This window comes from Drosophila mauritiana, chromosome 3R, assembly GCF_004382145.1.
Source record: "Drosophila mauritiana strain mau12 chromosome 3R, ASM438214v1, whole genome shotgun sequence".
Classification (NCBI taxonomy): domain Eukaryota; kingdom Metazoa; phylum Arthropoda; class Insecta; order Diptera; family Drosophilidae; genus Drosophila; species Drosophila mauritiana.
The window spans coordinates 23,014,150-23,033,463 of record NC_046670.1 but is presented as its reverse complement, the minus strand read 5'-3'; the positions used below and the strand labels follow the sequence as shown (position 1 = coordinate 23,033,463).

Here is a 19,314-nt window from a genome sequence, read left to right as displayed (position 1 = left end):
CCCTTTCTTCAATCTTCAAACAAATATATAAATTATATTATGATCTGAAAGTATATAAATACTTATAGCAAGTAAATCATATCAATACCAATCGTTATTAAAACGTTCTACATTTTCCAATTATAATCAATCTTAATTTTCACATTGGAACCTCAGACTAAAGTCATTTAGCTAATCGAATGCAATTAAGCGAAAATATCTACAACTAAGTTAAACTCACACACACGCGCATTAAAATGAGAAATCAAGAAAAATCGGGTAAAATCTGATTGCGATTGGCTCGCACAGTTTAAGCCGCCTTTTGTGTTGACCACAAACTACGAAAGTCAGGCCAAAGCGAAACGAAAGAGGAAAAAAATTGTAAATAGTTTTTAAACAAGCATAGCCACAGGCAACCAATCAACGAGCAGCTCGACACACACTCACGAACTCAAGTATGTGTTAGCCAAATAAATGAGCAGAGTTGCCAGCACATCTTAAAGCTGGCCAAAGTGCTGACTAAGCCTCCGACTTAACTAGAAAATATGTAAAATATTCACTGATTATATCTGTATTTTCCCCATGCGAGTCAAGTTTGGTTTGTTTTATTATAGTATTTATCGGCCTTAATTGATTTATGGCTAATTTGAATAGATTTACAGCTGAGTGGGCAACGAAAACCGGCAAGAGCGCCCGCTGGGTGTTTGTTTGATTGTTCACGTGTTGTTAGTATTGAAAGAGGCGTCTACAAAATGATCGCTTCGCTGCTTGTATTGGTCAGTTGGATAAATCGTTGAGAGTGTGCGTTAACTTGTTTGTGAGTACCGGAGCATGATTAGGCGGAATGCACTGGAACCAATTGGGAGGAATCTTAAAATACATATATTGTGTTATCCTATTATTACTATTTTATTTATCATTACATAAATAAGATATCCTTTTGTAACATATAAAAATAAAATAAATAAAAATGTTTATAAAATATATAAAATAAAAAAATAATATGTAGATTAACCCTCTTCAAAACGCCATTATAAAATATGTTTAAATAGTTAATAAAAAATTGGAAGTTCATTTACAAAATATACATTTAAGGAAAAATAAAACTGCTTATATTTTTTTCTTTCACTGGATGATCATCCATCTCATTGGGCGAGCACTCCGCTTGGCACCAACACACGAGCAGTTCCAAACAGGGACATGCAGAGCCCGGCTTTGGATGTTGGCCAGATCGGCAGACTGGCTGAAACTGAACGAAAGCCACCTTACCTGTTTCGAAATCAAGTTTGCCGCTTCTGTGTCGCTCCGGTGATCCGCACAGAAAGGTGCACGCGCGCATTCAACACGGTTGTGTGGCCCTCGATCCGAGGTTCTTGTGTGATTTTGTGGATTTATACGATCGGAAACGGAACGGATTTGCTTGAGCCCCAGAGACCCAAAGGTGCTGAGCCATAAAGCCGTCGGTATTTTATTAAATTGTGATCGCCAATTGGCTTTGCTCTCGTCGGGCCATAAGTTATTACTTAACGCGATAGGTTGTGCGTCATTCGGGCCATTTGATTTGCAAATTACAGCCGAGCTTTTCTGGATAAGAAACCCCATAAATCTTGATTTAATCAAAGTGATGAATATGCAATGATTCTATGAATACCTATGTAATGGCCAATGCAAAGATTAGGCAATAATCAAAGCGAAAAGTGTGCAATAGAAGCCCCACATTGGATCTAATAATATAAGTAAATAGTCTTACACATACCTAAATAAATAAAATAAATACAAGTTATTGATAAAGTGTCAAACATTGTGGCGGATCGAAGTGAATTATTAAATAATCATTTATGCCAAATGCTATTGGAGCTAGCTCTATAACCAAATGGATATCGCAAATTGAATCTTTCGAGCAGAGAGGTAAGTTGAGATCAAGGTCCATGCCCGAACCCCCACCCGCACCCAAATCGTAATTTACCAATTTCATTATTAACTTTGATAGAAATCAATAACAACAAAATACTTAAAAAGCGAGCAAGCCAAAGCCGTTAGCCCAAAAAATCAAATGCACACAGCCAAAGTCGCTCACAATGAGATATATCTGTGGAGTTCTTCATTTCATTCAATGACTTTTGGTGGTCCCTATTCAAACAACTCCAAACAAATTCAAGCATCGACTCGATGACACTCCAAACGTCAACTCGAACAAATTTTTTTTATCTCCGTCGTTTCTGCTTGTTTCCCTCCTCGGTGATAAGTTCACTTGACAATGAGTTGCAGCAAAGACCCAAAAAGCCAGGCCAAGACGCCGGCCCCGCAGACGGTAGTGAATACTCGAGATGGAAATTTGAAATTCACTCAACAAAACTAATTTCAATTGTTGCACTTTTCGGCCGGGGGCCACCAGAACCCAGAAGAGATTTTTAAGATTCTTCTTGGCGCCATCACAAGTGGCCAGGAAATGGTCCGAGTGTGCTTTGAGTTATAAGAAAAGTGATAGTGGCCTGTTTCTGTTTGAGCCAGATCAAATTTGGCCAGGAAAAGTGGCAACAGTTGGGAAAACAAAAATTTGTTCAAAAATGTAGGTCACACCACGAAAGAATTATTATGAGGCTCAACTGAAATGATAGTATTGGATTTACATTTAAAGCATTAAAGCATATAATATCGAATAGCAATTTTTAAGGAAGAACAATGTTATATTAATTAATTTGTTCAGTATATAAAGTTTACCTTGATAATAGTAATGAAGTAATAAAGTATTACAGTGAATTCAGATTGACACAAATTTGTTTACACAAAGACATTCAGATTTCCCTTTTCAAGAAAACATTTTCAATCTTCGGTCGCTTCTTAGAAAGCCAAATCATAATTTGATTGATCATTATTTAAGACTTAACAAGTTTCAAATGTGATCAACACAGATCCTAGCCCATCGAGTGTTTAGTATTTGTGTTGTAAGACATTTCATTAACCCCTAGTTACTTATCCGCCATCGCAGAGCGAAACTCCGAGCAAATGCTATAAATCATTTTCAACTCCTTATGCAATCGAAGTGCCCAAATAAAAAACACGTCAAAAGCGCCAACTCATCGGAGGGCATCGGTGGGGATACTATGAGCACAGCGAGCAATTGTTCAAATGGGCAATAACAATACAAATCAGTTCCTTCAAAATATGCTTTTTGTGCCGCAGACAATTCAAACAATATCTTGGACTATTTCCAACGTATGAAAAATACAAAGCTAATCAACAATTGTTGTTTCATTTCATTAGCAAATCGAAAAGCTAGAGTCTGCAGACTTTCATTAAGATCTACATATTGATTGATATTATCATTATTTCCCATTGTGATTCGCCTTAGATTTTGGCCAAATAACCGTGACAATCCGAGATTCCGTGCTGAAAACGCTTTGTCATTTCTGCTTTTAGAATTGGTAACAAATATTTGCAAACGTGCGATCGACGAAATGTATGCGGATAATAAACGTGGCCTAGACAAGGTGACGGCAGCGAATCCGCCCACCCACGCCCTCCAGCAGCAGCAGCAGCAACATCCCCACCAACAGCAGCAGCATCTGCAGCATGTCCTGCAACTGCAGCAGCAGCAGCAACACCTTCAGCAGCAGCAGCATCACTTGCAGCACCAGATGCATACGCATCATAACTTCCAGCAGCATGAAACCCCGGCAACAGTGTCGCAGCAGCAGCACATGCAACAGCGGCAGCCGCAGACGACACAGCAGCAACATGCAACACAGCAACAGCAGCAGCAACAGCAACAGACAGCCGGCATGTTTACAAGGTAAGTTCTTAGCGCCAACATTCAGTCTTATCTCCGTTTTCACACAGCCACGCATCACAGACAGCGCAAACATGCAAACTTTTAATTTCAATTTGTTTCGCACGCTTCGATATTTGTCAATTCGAATTTGAAATACGGGGCCAAGTTCGCATTTGGCGACAGCGAAACTCCTTTCAGCCCATTCGCTGCCTGGGCCAAGATCCAGACTCCTTTCCATTTCTTCGTCACTGTTTTCCTCCTGGATTTTCACTGCTTTTGTTTCTGGTTAGTTCTTCCTCTGCTAATGCACAGCAAGAAAATTGGCAGCTAGTCGGTTTTTACTAGGTTGCCACAATATTTTATTGCCTTCATTTAAACCTTTGCACAAAATGGATATTTATAGGGAATTCTGTCTATTAAGAGTGTTAATTTTAAAGTATTCTACTAAAATATCAATAAAAACAATAGATTATAGAAGACTAATTATAGGATCGTTTGATTGCCTACAAATAAGAGCTATTGATATATAATGTAGACGTAATAGGCACCCATTTCGAATGGAATCCTCTTTTCTCTGTGTACTGATGCTGCTGCTCCTGCTGCCGGTTTTAATGGCCTCTTGTATTGGCAACTTGTAGTTCGCAGTTATCTGGTCCTCGTAATCTCTCCGGTCGGTCTGCGTACCCGTACCCACAGCGCCAATTCGCGAAGAGTCGAAAAACGCGCAAAATTCACTGCCAGCTAAACTGAGCTGAGACGCTGTGCCATTTTATTTAGCTCCAATTAATTAGTGCTTCAAATGTTTTGCCATAAGTTAAACCCGCACAGTGCGATTGACATTACCACGTTGGCAATCGGACGTCCACGAAGACGACGACGATGGGGCACCAAAAAAGGCGTCTCCACACCAGGAGAACACCAGGCACTGAATCCCATGGAATCGACGACAATGTCGGGGAGATGCCAGTAAAGTTAGCCACATCTCCTGGCTGCCGTTGCTTCTGAAATGTGTAAAACTCACGTGTGATGTTGTTGATGGCTCGTTCTTTGTCTGTTGAGATTTTTCCCCTTTTTTTTCGCTCTTAGTTGGCAAATATCCTGCCTTTGTGTGGGAGCTTCTTGGGTAGGTGTTGCCCTGCTCATGCGTCTTTTTTCTTTTTTTTCTTTGGGTGGGTGTCATTTTCCAGTCTGTGCCGGATGCGGTGCCACCATTGAAATTAGAGCATTTTGTAGTAGCAGCTCGGATGGACCATTAAACAGGCTAAGCCAGTTACATAATTATTTTGAAGAGTTTTTAAGGACCAACTAATTAGTGAAAACGGTTTGGTATTGGTACTTCAGAAGAGCCACAGAAATGATTTCTCTAAACAACAGATTGGTGCTCTTCATTACTGGCTTAAATCAGTTCATTCATCTGAATTTTACGTGATCCATGGAACTATCAATTAGCACGTGGATTTGTTGGAATTCCCAGCCATCGAAAACTAAGCTTCAAACTTTTTTCCATCAAAAAAAAAAAGTTCATTGTTCGCGCGCCGAAGCACGCGCTTCTCGACATTCACAGGCAGAGTTTGTAAAATTTGTGTGGTTTGGTTGTAGTAAAATCGGGCGGATTTCTATAAATATTTTCCATATGCTCGAACGAGAAATGCCAACAACACGCCTCGCACTGAAACAAACAACCGTTAAACAACGAAAACTATATCAATATGCTCTAAATAATAAATGGCACTAATTAAAACGAAGAAAACCTGGCGTTTGTTGTTTTTAACACATCCAGCCGTAGAGTCAACAAACCTGGCCCCACTCGAGCCACCACAAAAAAACTAAAAAAAAATCTACAAATCGAAGAAAAGGTAAAGGAAGCCGAGGAAAAGTTCAGATTCACAGTCAAAGCCAAAGATACGTTTGTGAAGTGCATTTGTCGGATGCTTCCTGAGTGAAACTAACCGAAACCGTTGCGTACGGATTCTGTTTGAGTTTGAGCTCGTATTTGCTTTCGGGCCTGCGCCGTTGGTGTTAATTTTGGTAATTAGCATGCCGCGGACATTTGGCTAAGATACAATTTCGTTCGGGTATCTGTAACACGCTGCACGGGGTCTAGCTCTGGTAGCAATTTTATGCTGCTAATTTCATTAACACATTTCACGAGAAAAGCGATCAGCCGAGCGAACCGAGCTATTTGCCCAACTCGGCTATCGGTGCAGTAAACGCTGCACTAGATCTCAGTATGGACGATGCACTGCAAAATATTCTTGGCAACTGGTCTAGTCTATATACCTTAGGAGTGATGTTTTGTTGACTGCATATCTCTGAATATATGAACATTGCTACCCTACTGGTAGGATCTTTACTAAGAGTATTGGTTTATTTCCCAGCCAGTTTTCTTGCAGTGGCTGACTTCCGTTATCGTCAAATTGTTTAGATCAATATTTGGTGACGCGAGTCAAAATCGATTTCGGTATGCACCCCTATGACCAAGCATTATCTGACGGATTCGAATCGAAAACCGTACGAAAGGCTGAGCAAATAAGTGCGCCACCTTTGCCGCGGGTTTAGGCCAAGATCGATGGAGCTGCTGCCCTGGGGCTTACCAAATTATTTAGTTGCGGCATCCCTGTGCTAATTGCCTGACGGTAAAGTGCAACGGCAGCAAACCATCAATCCCGAGAGTTCCAAGCCGATGAGCCATTCCATACCATACCATACCATAGCAGACCAGACCAGACCAGGCCAGAGACCATACCATAGTTGGGGTAATTTCTGGCCAAGCCACCGCCGGGCACAAAGTATACAGAGTGCCAGCGATCGATCCAAGAACCAAGTCATGGGAAAATTTCCGTACACACACAATTTGGGGCTTGGCTTACGGGCGGAGGAAGAAAAAACTCAGTTTCGCACGCAAATTAAGATAATCGAAAGCAAATGCAGCAACGGTAGCCGCTCTCCATGGTTAGGCTCAGACTAAAAAAGCAAAAAAAAAAACCAAAAACAAAAAAAAGGAAACCTAAAGAAGAAAATCAGCAGAAAGAAACGGGTTTAGTACCCGGTAGCAACAAATCATAAAAATATGAAAAATTATGCGGCGGCGTCGGAGGAGATTCGCAACTCTCAACTCGCAGCTCCCGCAAATGACGATGTCCAAGAGCCAATCATCGAAGTGTGCTTTTGGCAGTCCATCATTAAATTGTGGCTAAGATTCCAATCAAACATACAAGAGCATCGGCATCGAACGGCAGACGGTAGCAGCTTGATTTCATTTCTTCTGAGGCAATGAAATCTCAGCTGGGGTCGCTCTGTGGTTTATTTTCGGTGTGGTTTGCTCCAGAGTGGTGCCGCATTCGAATTGTGGGGCAGAGTGGTGGTGGTGGTGTGGCTCGCATTTTTGAAATATATGCGTCAAAATAAACACAGTAGCTGCCCGCCAGACTTCTTTATGAGCTTTTGAGAGCAGTAAATTATATGTCCGCAATTTACGGACACAGGCTCGTAAGTAAGCTAATTGATTGAGATAATTGAAGGATATAGTTTTTGGCGTTTAATATTTAAGCCGAAGTGGATTTATGGGAGAGTGAAAATATAATCAAGCCACGCATTTTAAAATTACCCTTTATTCCCTAATTTTATCTAATTCCTATGTGGCAGTATTGCAATTTCGAATTGCCTCACTTTTTAACGGGCTTTAAATGTGCAAAGATACTTACGTCGTAATTTTTAAAGCATTTTATAACCATAAAACCCGAGTGCAGGCCGTATAACACTTAATGCTCACCCGGGGCCCCTTTTACCTATGGCCTGGCATATAATTTGGCCAAAGGCCGCTGTAAAATCCCAAATAAGAAGACTTTACTCGTTGAGTTTTTGTAAGAAACTGCTTTTATTTGGAAATATCTTCGGTTTAAATAGGTGACATGAGAATCGCATCTTAAAGTAAATGGCCTACGCAGAGGCCTAAGTAAATAGTCCCCGCCTTATCGAGGTCCCATGCTCGGGCACATCTGCCTATCTTGAGCGGCGAGGACCTTATCTGTGGTCTCCCACTAAGGGACTATTTTAGGAGGCGGGGAACGATCTCAAGTGACTGACTCATGTGGTGTGCACATGTTTTTGAGCAATGCACCCATGTCGCCTTAGATAACAAAATCCTAAATATAATTTATCGCTCTCGATTCATTTACATAAGATATGAACGGAGCCCAAAATTGTAAGTCTTTAAATATATTCGTGTTCATGTGTGAACATTCTGCCAAAGGGCCAGCAAAGCTGAGATGTACATTAGTATATTAGTTGCATTTATAACAGTAGTGGACTGTATTTATTTGATATATGTTCATTTATTTTGCAACTAAGATTTCAATGGGCCTAGTTTTTCTGGCTTTTAATTTTATTGGATTACAATTATGGTTTATATTATTTTTAATTCAACAATTTGTACTCAATTAACTTATTTTAAACATTTTGCTTTTTCTATGTAGAAGTACATTTTCTATTAAACAACGATATAGTGGACTGTATATTTTTATTTGTTATATTATTTTATTGTTTATTTACTATTGATATTTATAGTACTGGCAACGGACCTGCAAAGGTTATTGCTTGCATTCTTTGTTGCACAGCACATTCCGTATGAAATATATTATTAATATTATCATTAGTATTAAGGCAATAATTAATCCAGCATGTCCGGAAATATGATGGAAATGTAAATCTTTCAATTTTTGATGGTTCTCTTTCATAAATTTAATTTCATTATTCAATCGTTCAAATTCCTCAGTATGATTTAATATTGATAGTTTCAGCGGATCCCAAATAATCTTCGGCACTTCACTAACTTCTCCTATATAAGGTGTTGATAATAATTCTTCACTTTCGGACTGAATGTTATGGTGGGCAACTAGAATTTTATCGTCGGTTCTTGCCGTACAATATGGCGCAATGCTTAAAACTCCTTGCTGAGGCAAATCAAACAATTCAATTTGAGAGCCAGTACATTGCAGACGGACTTTTGAATTCGCAGGAACCTTACCTGAGAATATTTGTATTTAGCCTACCGTGATTAATATCAATCAACAGGCTTATAATGCCTGCTTGAATTTTTTCGCCTTCTTCAATCAATGAGTGTAGCTGTTTCGTAATCATAAAGAATTTTATTGATTCCTTATAAACATAATAATTTTCTTTAAGAACTTCTGTCATGTTCTCAATTCTTATTTGCATACTTCTAAAATTGGAGTTAACATCTTCTGTTGTTCTCTTTAATAGATTAGAAGTTGAATCAACCACAGATGTTTGTTTTTGAATTAGTTTATCAAGGTTGTTCTGGTTATCTAACAAATTCTTCATATTTTCTTCTAATTGCTCTCTATCATCTTCATCCATTATACCAAATAAAATATGATACAAGGAACCCATAAATTCGAAAGGAGCACGCTTGCTTCTAGATCTAGACTGCATCATAAACAATTTATTGTTTTCTTCAAGTTCCGATAACTGACTTTGCATATTATCTAAGACTAGACTACATTGCTCTTCAAAGCTATGAAGTCTTTCGCAAACTTTCCTCATACTTTGTATAAGCGCATTACCCTTTGTTAACATTTTAAAATATGGATCCATTTTATAATAGATAACCAAATTCCAAGAAGTACTCACAATCTCAACATCTCCTAGCGGGTCTAGATATATTGCTGAGGTTTTATTTATTTTGTCTATAGAATATCTTGGTGCTATATCTTTAGGTAATGCGCTAGAAACTTGACAACTTAACACAAACAACAACATTGCCATAATGATTCCGATCTTGGACATTCCCGATGTCGCTCTAGTTCGTCTTTTTGGCTCTTGGTCAGCCTCATTTTTGTCAACAGACTTTATTCCTTCCAAGGGACAAATTTTAGTAATGGGTCTAGTGATATATCCTTCCTGCATCTTTACTTTAGCCACTCGGACCTTATCATCATTCCCCTTATGCACCTTTTCCACCTTTCCTAAAGGCCATCTTGCAGGATGACAATTCTCATCCTTCAATAAAACTATTTGCCCTTCTTCTATATTAGGAATTTCCTTTTTCCATTTATTCCTTTGCTGGAGCGTATGCAAATATTCACTTTTCCACTTAACCCAGAAATCTTTCTTCATTTTTTGGATAAGTCTCCACCTATCCAAATTTCCGATTTTTTCATCTTCCATTGGTTCGACTATTTCTAAAGGTGGTCTTCCAATTAAAAAATGACCTGGTGTTAAAACTTCTTGTTGGTCCTTCTCACTAACTATAGTGTATAATGGCCTTGAATTTAAGCATGCTTCTATTTGACATAAAAGAGTTGACATTTCTTCGTAAGTCAAAATAGTGTCGCCGATTATACGCTTTAAATGGTATTTCATTGACTTAACTCCAGCTTCCCAAATACCTCCGAAGTGAGGTCCTGCCGGGGGAATAAAATGCCAATCAATCCTGTCCTTTTCAAGCTGCGCTGCAATCGTTATATTTTCTTGTATTGCATTAAATAACTCTTGATCTAATTTTCTTGCAGCTCCTACAAAATTTGTTCCGTTGTCTGAATAGATATTGGAACATTTTCCCCGTCTAGCAATAAATCTTCTGAGTGCTGCTAAAAATGCGTCTGAAGTTAGATCGCTTACCATTTCTAAGTGTATGGCTTTGGTGGCCATGCAAACGAATACAGCAACGTATCCTTTAAATGTTTTTTGGCCACGATTTTTTGAACATTTAACATAATAAGGACCTGCGTAATCTATTCCAGTATTAAGAAACGGGAATGTCATCGTCACTCTATATTTTGGCAAGTTACCCATTATTTGCTGAGCTGTATTTTGTTTATACCTTGCACACGTTACACATTCTCTTAAATACTTTTTCAACGAATTTTTCAACCCGAAAATCCAATACTTTCTTTGGATATAGTTTCGCATTAGGTTTATCCCTCCATGCAATGTTTCCTTATGAGCATTTTTTATTAATAAGCTTGTTAGGTGGCATTTTTCTAAAATGATTGGATGTTTAACATTAAATTCTACATTGGAATTTTGCAATCTTCCTCCAACTCTTAGAACCCCATCCTTGTCCAAAAATGGATTCAATGACAATATTTTATTATTTGTCTTGATTTCCTTTTTGATTTTAAGGCACTTTATCTCTTGCCTAAACTGGTATTCTTGTTGTTTCTTAATAACAATTGTTTCCGCTATTCTTATCTCCTTTACTGAAATAATTGATGAATAGGCTTTATTTCTTGTTTTCATCTGCACGAATCTATTTATGTATGCTATTATACGTATAAGTTTTTCTATACTGGAATACCTTTCTATTAATTCGTAAATAGGATCATCTATTTTGTCATTTAATACCGTATTTATTAAGACAGGTTCTTCTACAGACTGCTGCCGAGGCCAAAGTTCTTTTGGGTCTGCTAGCCATTTCGGACCTTTCCACCAAAAATCACAGTTGATCAACTGGTTAGAATCCACTCCCCTGGATGCTAAATCTGCTGGATTATCCTCTGACTTAACATGATTCCATTCAGTATTTTTTAATTTCCGAATGTCATCCGTTCTTCTTTTTATAAATTTGATCTTACTTTGACCACTGTTAATCCATGCTAAGGTAATCGTGGAATCACTCCAAGCATAGATCTCCATTATATTGTCAATTGATCCTTTTAGTCTTTGGATTAATTCACTAAGCAGGTGAGCTGCACACAGCTCGAGTTTGGGAATTGTCTTCCTATTTTTTATAGGGTTGACTCTACTTTTGCTAGCTATTATATTAACATGAGGTCCTACTTTAGCATAGACTACTGCAGCATATGCTTTTTCGGAGGCGTCCGCAAATCCGTGAATCTGAATGACTGAAGAACTGTTTGAATTAATCCACCTTGGGATTCGAATATTCTCTAACAATAATAAATTTTCTTTATATTTTTCCCAATAATTTTTATCTTCTATGGATAATTCCTGATCCCATTCACTTTTATTTATCCAAAGTTTTTGAATAAAAAGTTTTCCTGAAACCGTGACTGGTGCCAACCATCCTAACGGATCAAATATTTTTGCTAGCGTTGATAACACAACGCGCTTATTTATATTTTTTGATCATTACATCATCATTACAATTTACGCTGAACTTAAATAAATCATTTTGAGGTTCCCATTTTAGTCCTAAAGTTTTAACACATTCATTTTCGATAATATTGAGAACCTTATTGTCCCCTGTGTCCTCCACAGTGGTTAATATTTTGGAATTGTTGGAAATCCATTTCCTTAAGTTGAATCCAACTTTCTGCAATTCATGGAGAATTAATGTTATTAATTTATTAGCTTCTTCTACCGAATCAGCTCCAGTCATTAGGTCATCCATATAGAAATCATTCCTAATTATTGCACTAATAACTTGGTTTTTACATTTATCTGCAATATCTACCAGAACCCTGGTAGCCAAATATGGTGCAGATGCAGTTCCGTAAGTGACTGTGGTTAATTTATATGTTTTAATTTTTTCTTTTGGAGAATTTCTCCATAAAATATATTGATATTTTTGATCATTATTATCTATTTTAATTTGTCGGTACATCTTTTCAATGTCTGCCGAAACAACAAATTCCCATTTTCTCCATTTAATAATAATGTCAAAAATATCTTTTTGAACTCGTGGCCCAACCCACATTATGTCGTTCAAACTTTTGTTATTCGTAGTTTTTGCTGAAGCATCAAAAACTACTCTCAATTTGGTCGTAAGGCTTGAATCTCTAATCACTGCCTGGTGCGGTAAAAAATATTTGCCTTCATCACTCACTTCAATCATGTGTCCTAAATCCATGTATTCATTCATGAATTTAGTGTAGTCAACCTTAAGTTTTTCATTTCTTTTTAGTTTTTTCTCCAGATTCATGTAACGAGCTATCGCTTGTTTCTTTGAATCTCCTAAGGTGACATCCTCCTTGAATGGAATTGACACAATGTATCGCCCATCTGAATCTTTTTTTGTCGTTTTGATAAATTTATTTTCACAGATTTCAGACTCGATATCATCTTTTTCTTCTTCTTCCACTTCCCAGTAGCGATCTAACTCTTTTATTTCTATTGTTGTGGCTACAATGGTTTCTTTTCCTTTGGATTTTTTACATCCAGAAACTATCCACCCGAAATCAGTTTTTTGCCCAAGGAGACCGTCTATTTTTATAACTCCATTTTGCAGAATGTGAGTATATACGTCTGCTCCAATGATTAGATCAATGCGACCCGGTTTATTAAAATCGGGGTCGGCTAATCTAAAGTTCTTCCATTTTTTCTGATCAACATTAATCGTGTTGACTGGAAGTGCCTTCATAAGTTTTGGGAGAATAATTGCTTCAATTTCTAAATTTTTCGGAGAATTTCTTATCGAAATAACCGCTTTGTGCTTGGAGATGCACGTTCCTGTGGAAGATACTCCACTTATTTCAGTATGAGACCGAAATTTTTTCAATTTTAGAATCTGTGCAGACTCTTCTGAAATAATTGTGCTTTGAGAGCCACTATCAATCAATGCTCTTAATTGTTCAAAGCCTCCATACCTCGACTTTACTTGAATCAAGGCCGTGGCCAACAAGGCTTGACCTGTTGTTCTACACGTATTCACTTTTTCTGGATTATGACCTGCAAAGTGAAGTAACGTGTGGTGAGGTTTACGACAAGTCGAACAAAGCTGCTCGCTTATACATTTTTTACCAAACGGATGCCTCAGACATCTTAGGCAAATCCCATTTTTTCTTACCCAGTCAGACCGTTCTGCTGGATTCATTATTTTAAATTTATGGCATTGAATTAAATAATGCCCTGGTAGTTTGCAATATGCACAATTGTCACTATAATTTTTATTCTTGTTATTATTAATCATTTTCTTTACAGGTTTTACTTCCTGTGAGAATGATGATATAGAATTGAGCCTTTGCTCTAAAAAGTCCATGACATCAGAAAGTGCCTGTATTTCTTTTGTCTTTTTAACATGGCTTTCATATAAATTGAGTGATTCTTTATTGAATTTCCGAAGAATTATGTGAGCGAAAATTGCATCCACATCTTCTGGTAATTGTGCCTCTAATTTTATAATATAAATTGACTCGTTAATCGTGTCAATAAATGTCTTTATTTGCTTATTGGATTCTAAATTTAAATTTGGCATATCCATAAGCCTATTCATATGATCTGAGAATATGTTTCTTTTATTCTCATATCGCTTGGTCAAAAACTCCCAAGTGGCTTCATAATTTTCTCCAGAGCCGAGCAGTAAATGAGTAACCACATTTCTGGCTTCTCCTTTTAATGCTGACTTTAGATAATTAAATTTGAGAGAAGGACTGAGATCCTCTCTCACATGTATGAGCTCTGTAAAGAGTTCATTAAAAAGATCCCATTCTTTGGAATCACCAAAGAAAGTGGGAATCTGTATTTTAGGCAGGGTTGGTAACTCCTCCGCCTTAACAACCGTCGACATTTCAGCTTTATTTATTGTGCCACTGAGTCGACTATTAATGGCTGTAATAATATTTTGTTTGTCAAATTCAAGTTCGCTAATTTCTTCTTCGAATAGCGAGCTCTCAAAATGACTATTCACCTGTTCAATCAGGTTATCTATTTTATGCCATAAAAATTCAATTTTATTTTTCCTTATTTTAAGGAAATCTGGACTACTGTCTATTAGTTTAGACGTATCTTCTAGATATACTCGAAATTGGCCAACATTATTTCGAAATGCCTGCTCTACTTTTAAAGCGTTGTTTTGTGCTATACCCTCTTTTTCAGGGTGACCACACATTTCAAGGTTTAATGTAGGGGGAGGGTTTGATTTAGGGACAGTGTTTGATTTAGGGAAAGTGTTTTCTACCGACTCGCCCTTAATTTTTTCATTTTTATTTTTAATTTTTTCTAACACCATCATTATTAAATCATACTGCTTCGCGTTAAAATATTCATGATCGACAACGCCGATCTTTAACAAATTGCTATGATTAGCAATGAAACATTTTTGAAGCTCATTTAATTTTAGAATTTCTACATCTGTTAATGTTGGTTTTACTTCCAACTTTCTAATTTCCAAAATAATTTCGGACTGCTTCTTAAGGAATTGAATAGTCTTTTCTGACATCATTTTGAAAATTTTTTGTAATTTCTTAATATATATAGTACGTGTATATGTATTTTATATGTATTTATATATATATGTGTGTTTGGATAAACAGAAAATTCTTGTTTTGACTTAGCTGATGTCGTTGTTGTTGCTGCTGCTGTTGCTGCTGTTGTTGCTGCTGTTGCTACTGCTGTTGCTGCTTCTGCTGCTGCTGTTGTTGCTGCTTCTGCTGCTGGTAGAGGCTCCTTTGAATTTGACTTCCTTCTCTTCTTTAAGGCTCCGTCGATGTTTAAAGATGATTTTTTTTTTTTTTTTATTTGGCACGTTCTATTATTTTTGTAGTCCAGTCAGATTTTTTGTTTTTTAGCCATTTATTTCGGCATTTATGCTCTTTTGGCATATACACTGCACTCTATTTATGAGCTGATTTAATGCTATTAGAGCATTTATAAGGCACTGTTTTCAGGCACTTTTTATTTAATTTATGCTCTTATGGCATATACACTGCACTCTATTTATGAGCTGATTTAATGCTATTAGAGCATTTATAAGGCACTTTTGTTATGCACTTTTTAATTTCACAATTGCTGATGTATGGCCTCAAGCACGCCTTACCACAATTTATAATGGTACACAAAGCAACCTTTAGCTATAGACTATAAGGTGCTTGTTTTAAAACATAAAAGATTCTTTTGTATCTTTTTGCTTTTTATATTTATACTCTGTTCCTTACCTTTGGTAGGGGGAAACAAGAGTCACTTATTTTTGCTACCTTTAGCTGTAAGATGCTTAAAGGAGCTGGCCTTTCTCTGAGTTCCTTACCTTTGGTAGGGGGAAACTGCAGAGTCGATTAAAGGCTCGATTGACCAAATGTAAAATCCCAAATAAGAAGACTTTACTCGTTGAGTTTTTGTAAGAAACTGCTTTTATTTGGAAATATCTTCGGTTTAAATAGGTGACATGAGAATCGCATCTTAAAGTAAATGGCCTACGCAGAGGCCTAAGTAAATAGTCCCCGCCTTATCGAGGTCCCATGCTCGGGCACATCTGCCTATCTTGAGCGGCGAGGACCTTATCTGTGGTCTCCCACTAAGGGACTATTTTAGGAGGCGGGGAACGATCTCAAGTGACTGACTCATGTGGTGTGCACATGTTTTTGAGCAATGCACCCATGTCGCCTTAGATAACAAAATCCTAAATATAATTTATCGCTCTCGATTCATTTACATAAGATATGAACGGAGCCCAAAATTGTAAGTCTTTAAATATATTCGTGTTCATGTGTGAACAGCCGCTGAGCTGCCCATGGTTATTAGACGGTTTGCCTTTTTGTCCAGCTCTTTTTTTCTGTGCTAAACGTCGCCCCGATGCTAATCTGTAGGTGTGCGTTTGCCAAAAGGTATCGATTACTGCCACCGACTTACGCAGAACACAATGAGGCACCCGCAAAGTCCTGCCACACAAAACAAGTGTTTGCATCCGAGTGAACAAAAAAATTCCGAGAAATCCTCAAAAGCGAACCAAAATGGAAAGCATTGTGCGGCGCCTGGGCAATTAATTTGCCTGGATCCCGAATACAACCAAAAAAAAAAGAAAAATAACGCGGTGTGGGTTCAGTTTGGGTTTAGGGTTACCCGAAGCTCCGACTTTGGAGCTGCCCGGCGAACTGGCCATCAGTTTGAGAGGTCTGGCATTCATTATACGCCGTTTTGCACTATTTTTTGTTGTGTGCGCCCAGAGATCTGGGCAGAATGGCGAAAGGGCGGTACGGAGCGGAGCGGCCAGAAATCATTAGAGCTGCCCGCAAGCTCAATAGCCTGGCCGAACTATATCGTGGGAATATGGCAAATAAACTCGCCCAAATTACACACACACAGCGCTAGAAAGGAGAAAACCAGGGGGGGACTGTTGGATTTCCGAGGGAGTTATCTAGTCTGCGACCAGACAATTCGCACAAGTCAAGTCAGCAGAGGAGAAGACAAGACGCTCCGGGAAAAAGTGCAATAAAAATTTGCGCAAATTTCGTGTTTCTCTTGGCCTGCAATTGGTATTGACTGACTGACTGACTGGTTGGCTCTGGGACTCGATGGTCTGGCGAGTGGACTGCGCCGGGATCGGGATCGGATTTGGGATCCTCCAACCCGACTGACGCCCCTGATGCATATTAAAACTCGGCTTTGGATTGATACGTGCACGGGGAAAAACTAGACATATCATAAAAAATATATGGAATGATTTTAAATCGATCGTTTATGATCTTTTTATCTTTTAAGGGACACTTTATTATCAGTTCACCTCGATCTTTAGCCCATTTTCATTCTAACCACAAAGCGTAAATATTTTTTAAAACCAAAGAAAGCATTAATTATTATTCGAATTTGTAATATTTATTTACTTAAATCTTTTATTTCAAAACCATATTATTGAACTTTAATTGGTTTCTCTCTGTGTAGCCCTAGCGGGTGGAGTTCAGCTTGGGGTGGGTTGAGAAGTTCAGTGGTCTTGTGATTTATTCGCTGCCCACATTTTTACGATGGCGCTCTGAGGGCTCGGGCCCTCCATAAAAGTCAGTCGAAAAGGAAGGATCTGAGCCAGCCCCATAGATGCACATTTAAAATCCATTTAAGTTAATAGTTTGGCATTATGTTACCCGGTCGGTTTATGTGCTAATTAGTGAAGGATGGCGATTGGCATTGAGATCACAGGAATCGGAATCGGAAGAATCTCAGCCAACAAGATTTGTGCCTAATTTCTGTGGAGCACGTTAAGTTTTCCGTCGCCAGTCCGATGTATTTTTATCTAGTCAGAGGGCCGAGGACCAGAATTCAGGCTGGACCAGACTTGATTAAGATCTTTTCCACTGCGCCAAAGGATCCCCAGTGGCAGATTAAGCATGTGGCTCCAGGTCTCAGCCACCGGGATCCAATGAGAGCCACCAACACAGTGGCCACTGGATGATCCCACAACGCCTCGCTAAGAATCGTGTTTATGCTTTTAATTAGCAACAACAACTTGTACAGTAGTTGCCACAACGGCGAACGGCCAACAAGTTGGTGCTACTTAGTGCAGATTTCAAGGTAGCGATAGATATATTAAGAAATGTTGACATGTCTCGCTCACTCAGATAAATTTTGATGTAGATTACAGCCGGCAGTTGGGCTCCCCATCCTCCAACCTACAGCCTCCACCCGCAACAGCTTTATATATCAGATGTATCTCTCCCTGGCCATTAACACGTTTTTTGGATTTTTATTTTCCTCACATTATATATTTTTTTTTACTTTTTTTGGCTTTTCGACCATGCATTACGAAAGGCTGATGGCATTATCATATTATCGCCTGCACCACTGGCATCTTGTTTATGATAAATATTTGAGAAACTTATTAATTATGCCACAAATAGCCAGCCAGATAGCAGATCTCAGAAGCCTTTGACATTTTTAAGTAGCTAATTGGGAGAGGAACCTTCCCAAATGGATGTGTGGGAGGATCTGTGTGGATTAGCTGGGGTGGAATGACCAAAGTTGGTCTTCGCCAGATACCAATCAACAGGGGGTCAAGAGAAAAGCAGCTAAATGGGAGACGTGTAATATGGTAGATGGTATATTGGTATATTTTGGCATAAACGTTTACATGTTAAGTTAGGCTAATTAATCACTAATGCTGTGTATATAAACGAATGTTTTTTTTCTCAACGATATAGAGTTTTTGGATTTTTTAGATTGTCGATTCTCTGGTTGACCCTTCACCGCAGCCCACACAATCAGACCGCCCAGCTAAAAGACCAAAACATATATGTCAGCCGGAGCACAAGTGAGCGACTCGCAATCGCAGCATTTAAATCAATATTCATTTTAATTGTACAAATCACCTTGACTTAAATGCGCGCCAGTTGGCCAGTGAGTGAGTGCGAGCCACTCGACCACTCAATTTCGATTCTGGGCCCTGGCTAAATCTGTTCTATTATGGTCTATTCGGATTGCGAGTGGCCAAGAGTGAATAGGCCTGAAGCATGAATATATTTCAAAGCCAGAAGGCGAACGAAGCGTTCGATTTGGTCTCGGATTCTGTTTCTTTTGAGATCTTTGTGTTTGTTTTATTGCATGCCTCTGAAGCGGTTGCATGCAACTCACAGTCACACGGACGCAGTGAGATTGTTTTAAATGTTAACATGGCCATTTAGAGGCAATAACAGCGGCAAAATGGCAGACAGTCGAACGAGGAAAGCCAAAAAGGCGCGGGCACTTGCTGTTATTACAACAATATTACCAATATTTATCATAAAAAAGGCTTGCAAAATAATCGCCGACAACAACAGCAACAATGGACCGGCAAGAAAACGTCAGCATAAATAAAAAATACTCATACGCCGCATGCGCCGCGGCCGCCGACGCCGACTGCAAAAAAGACAAATTTATGATTTATGATTTCAACCTTG

At 38.5% G+C, this 19,314-nt stretch overlaps 1 protein-coding gene across 1 annotated transcript in view; it reads left to right on the top strand.

Annotated features, from left to right (window-relative positions):
- Window positions 1-1,268: 1,268 nt before the first annotated feature.
- Window positions 1,269-19,314, top strand: part of LOC117142793 — a 30,567-nt gene continuing 12,521 nt past the window's right edge. The window contains exons 1-2 of the mRNA XM_033306993.1: window positions 1,269-1,887; window positions 3,400-3,772. Coding sequence (XP_033162884.1) covers window positions 1,818-1,887; window positions 3,400-3,772 — 443 coding nt within the window. The 5' untranslated portion in view covers window positions 1,269-1,817. The remainder of the gene's footprint in view (window positions 1,888-3,399; window positions 3,773-19,314) is intronic.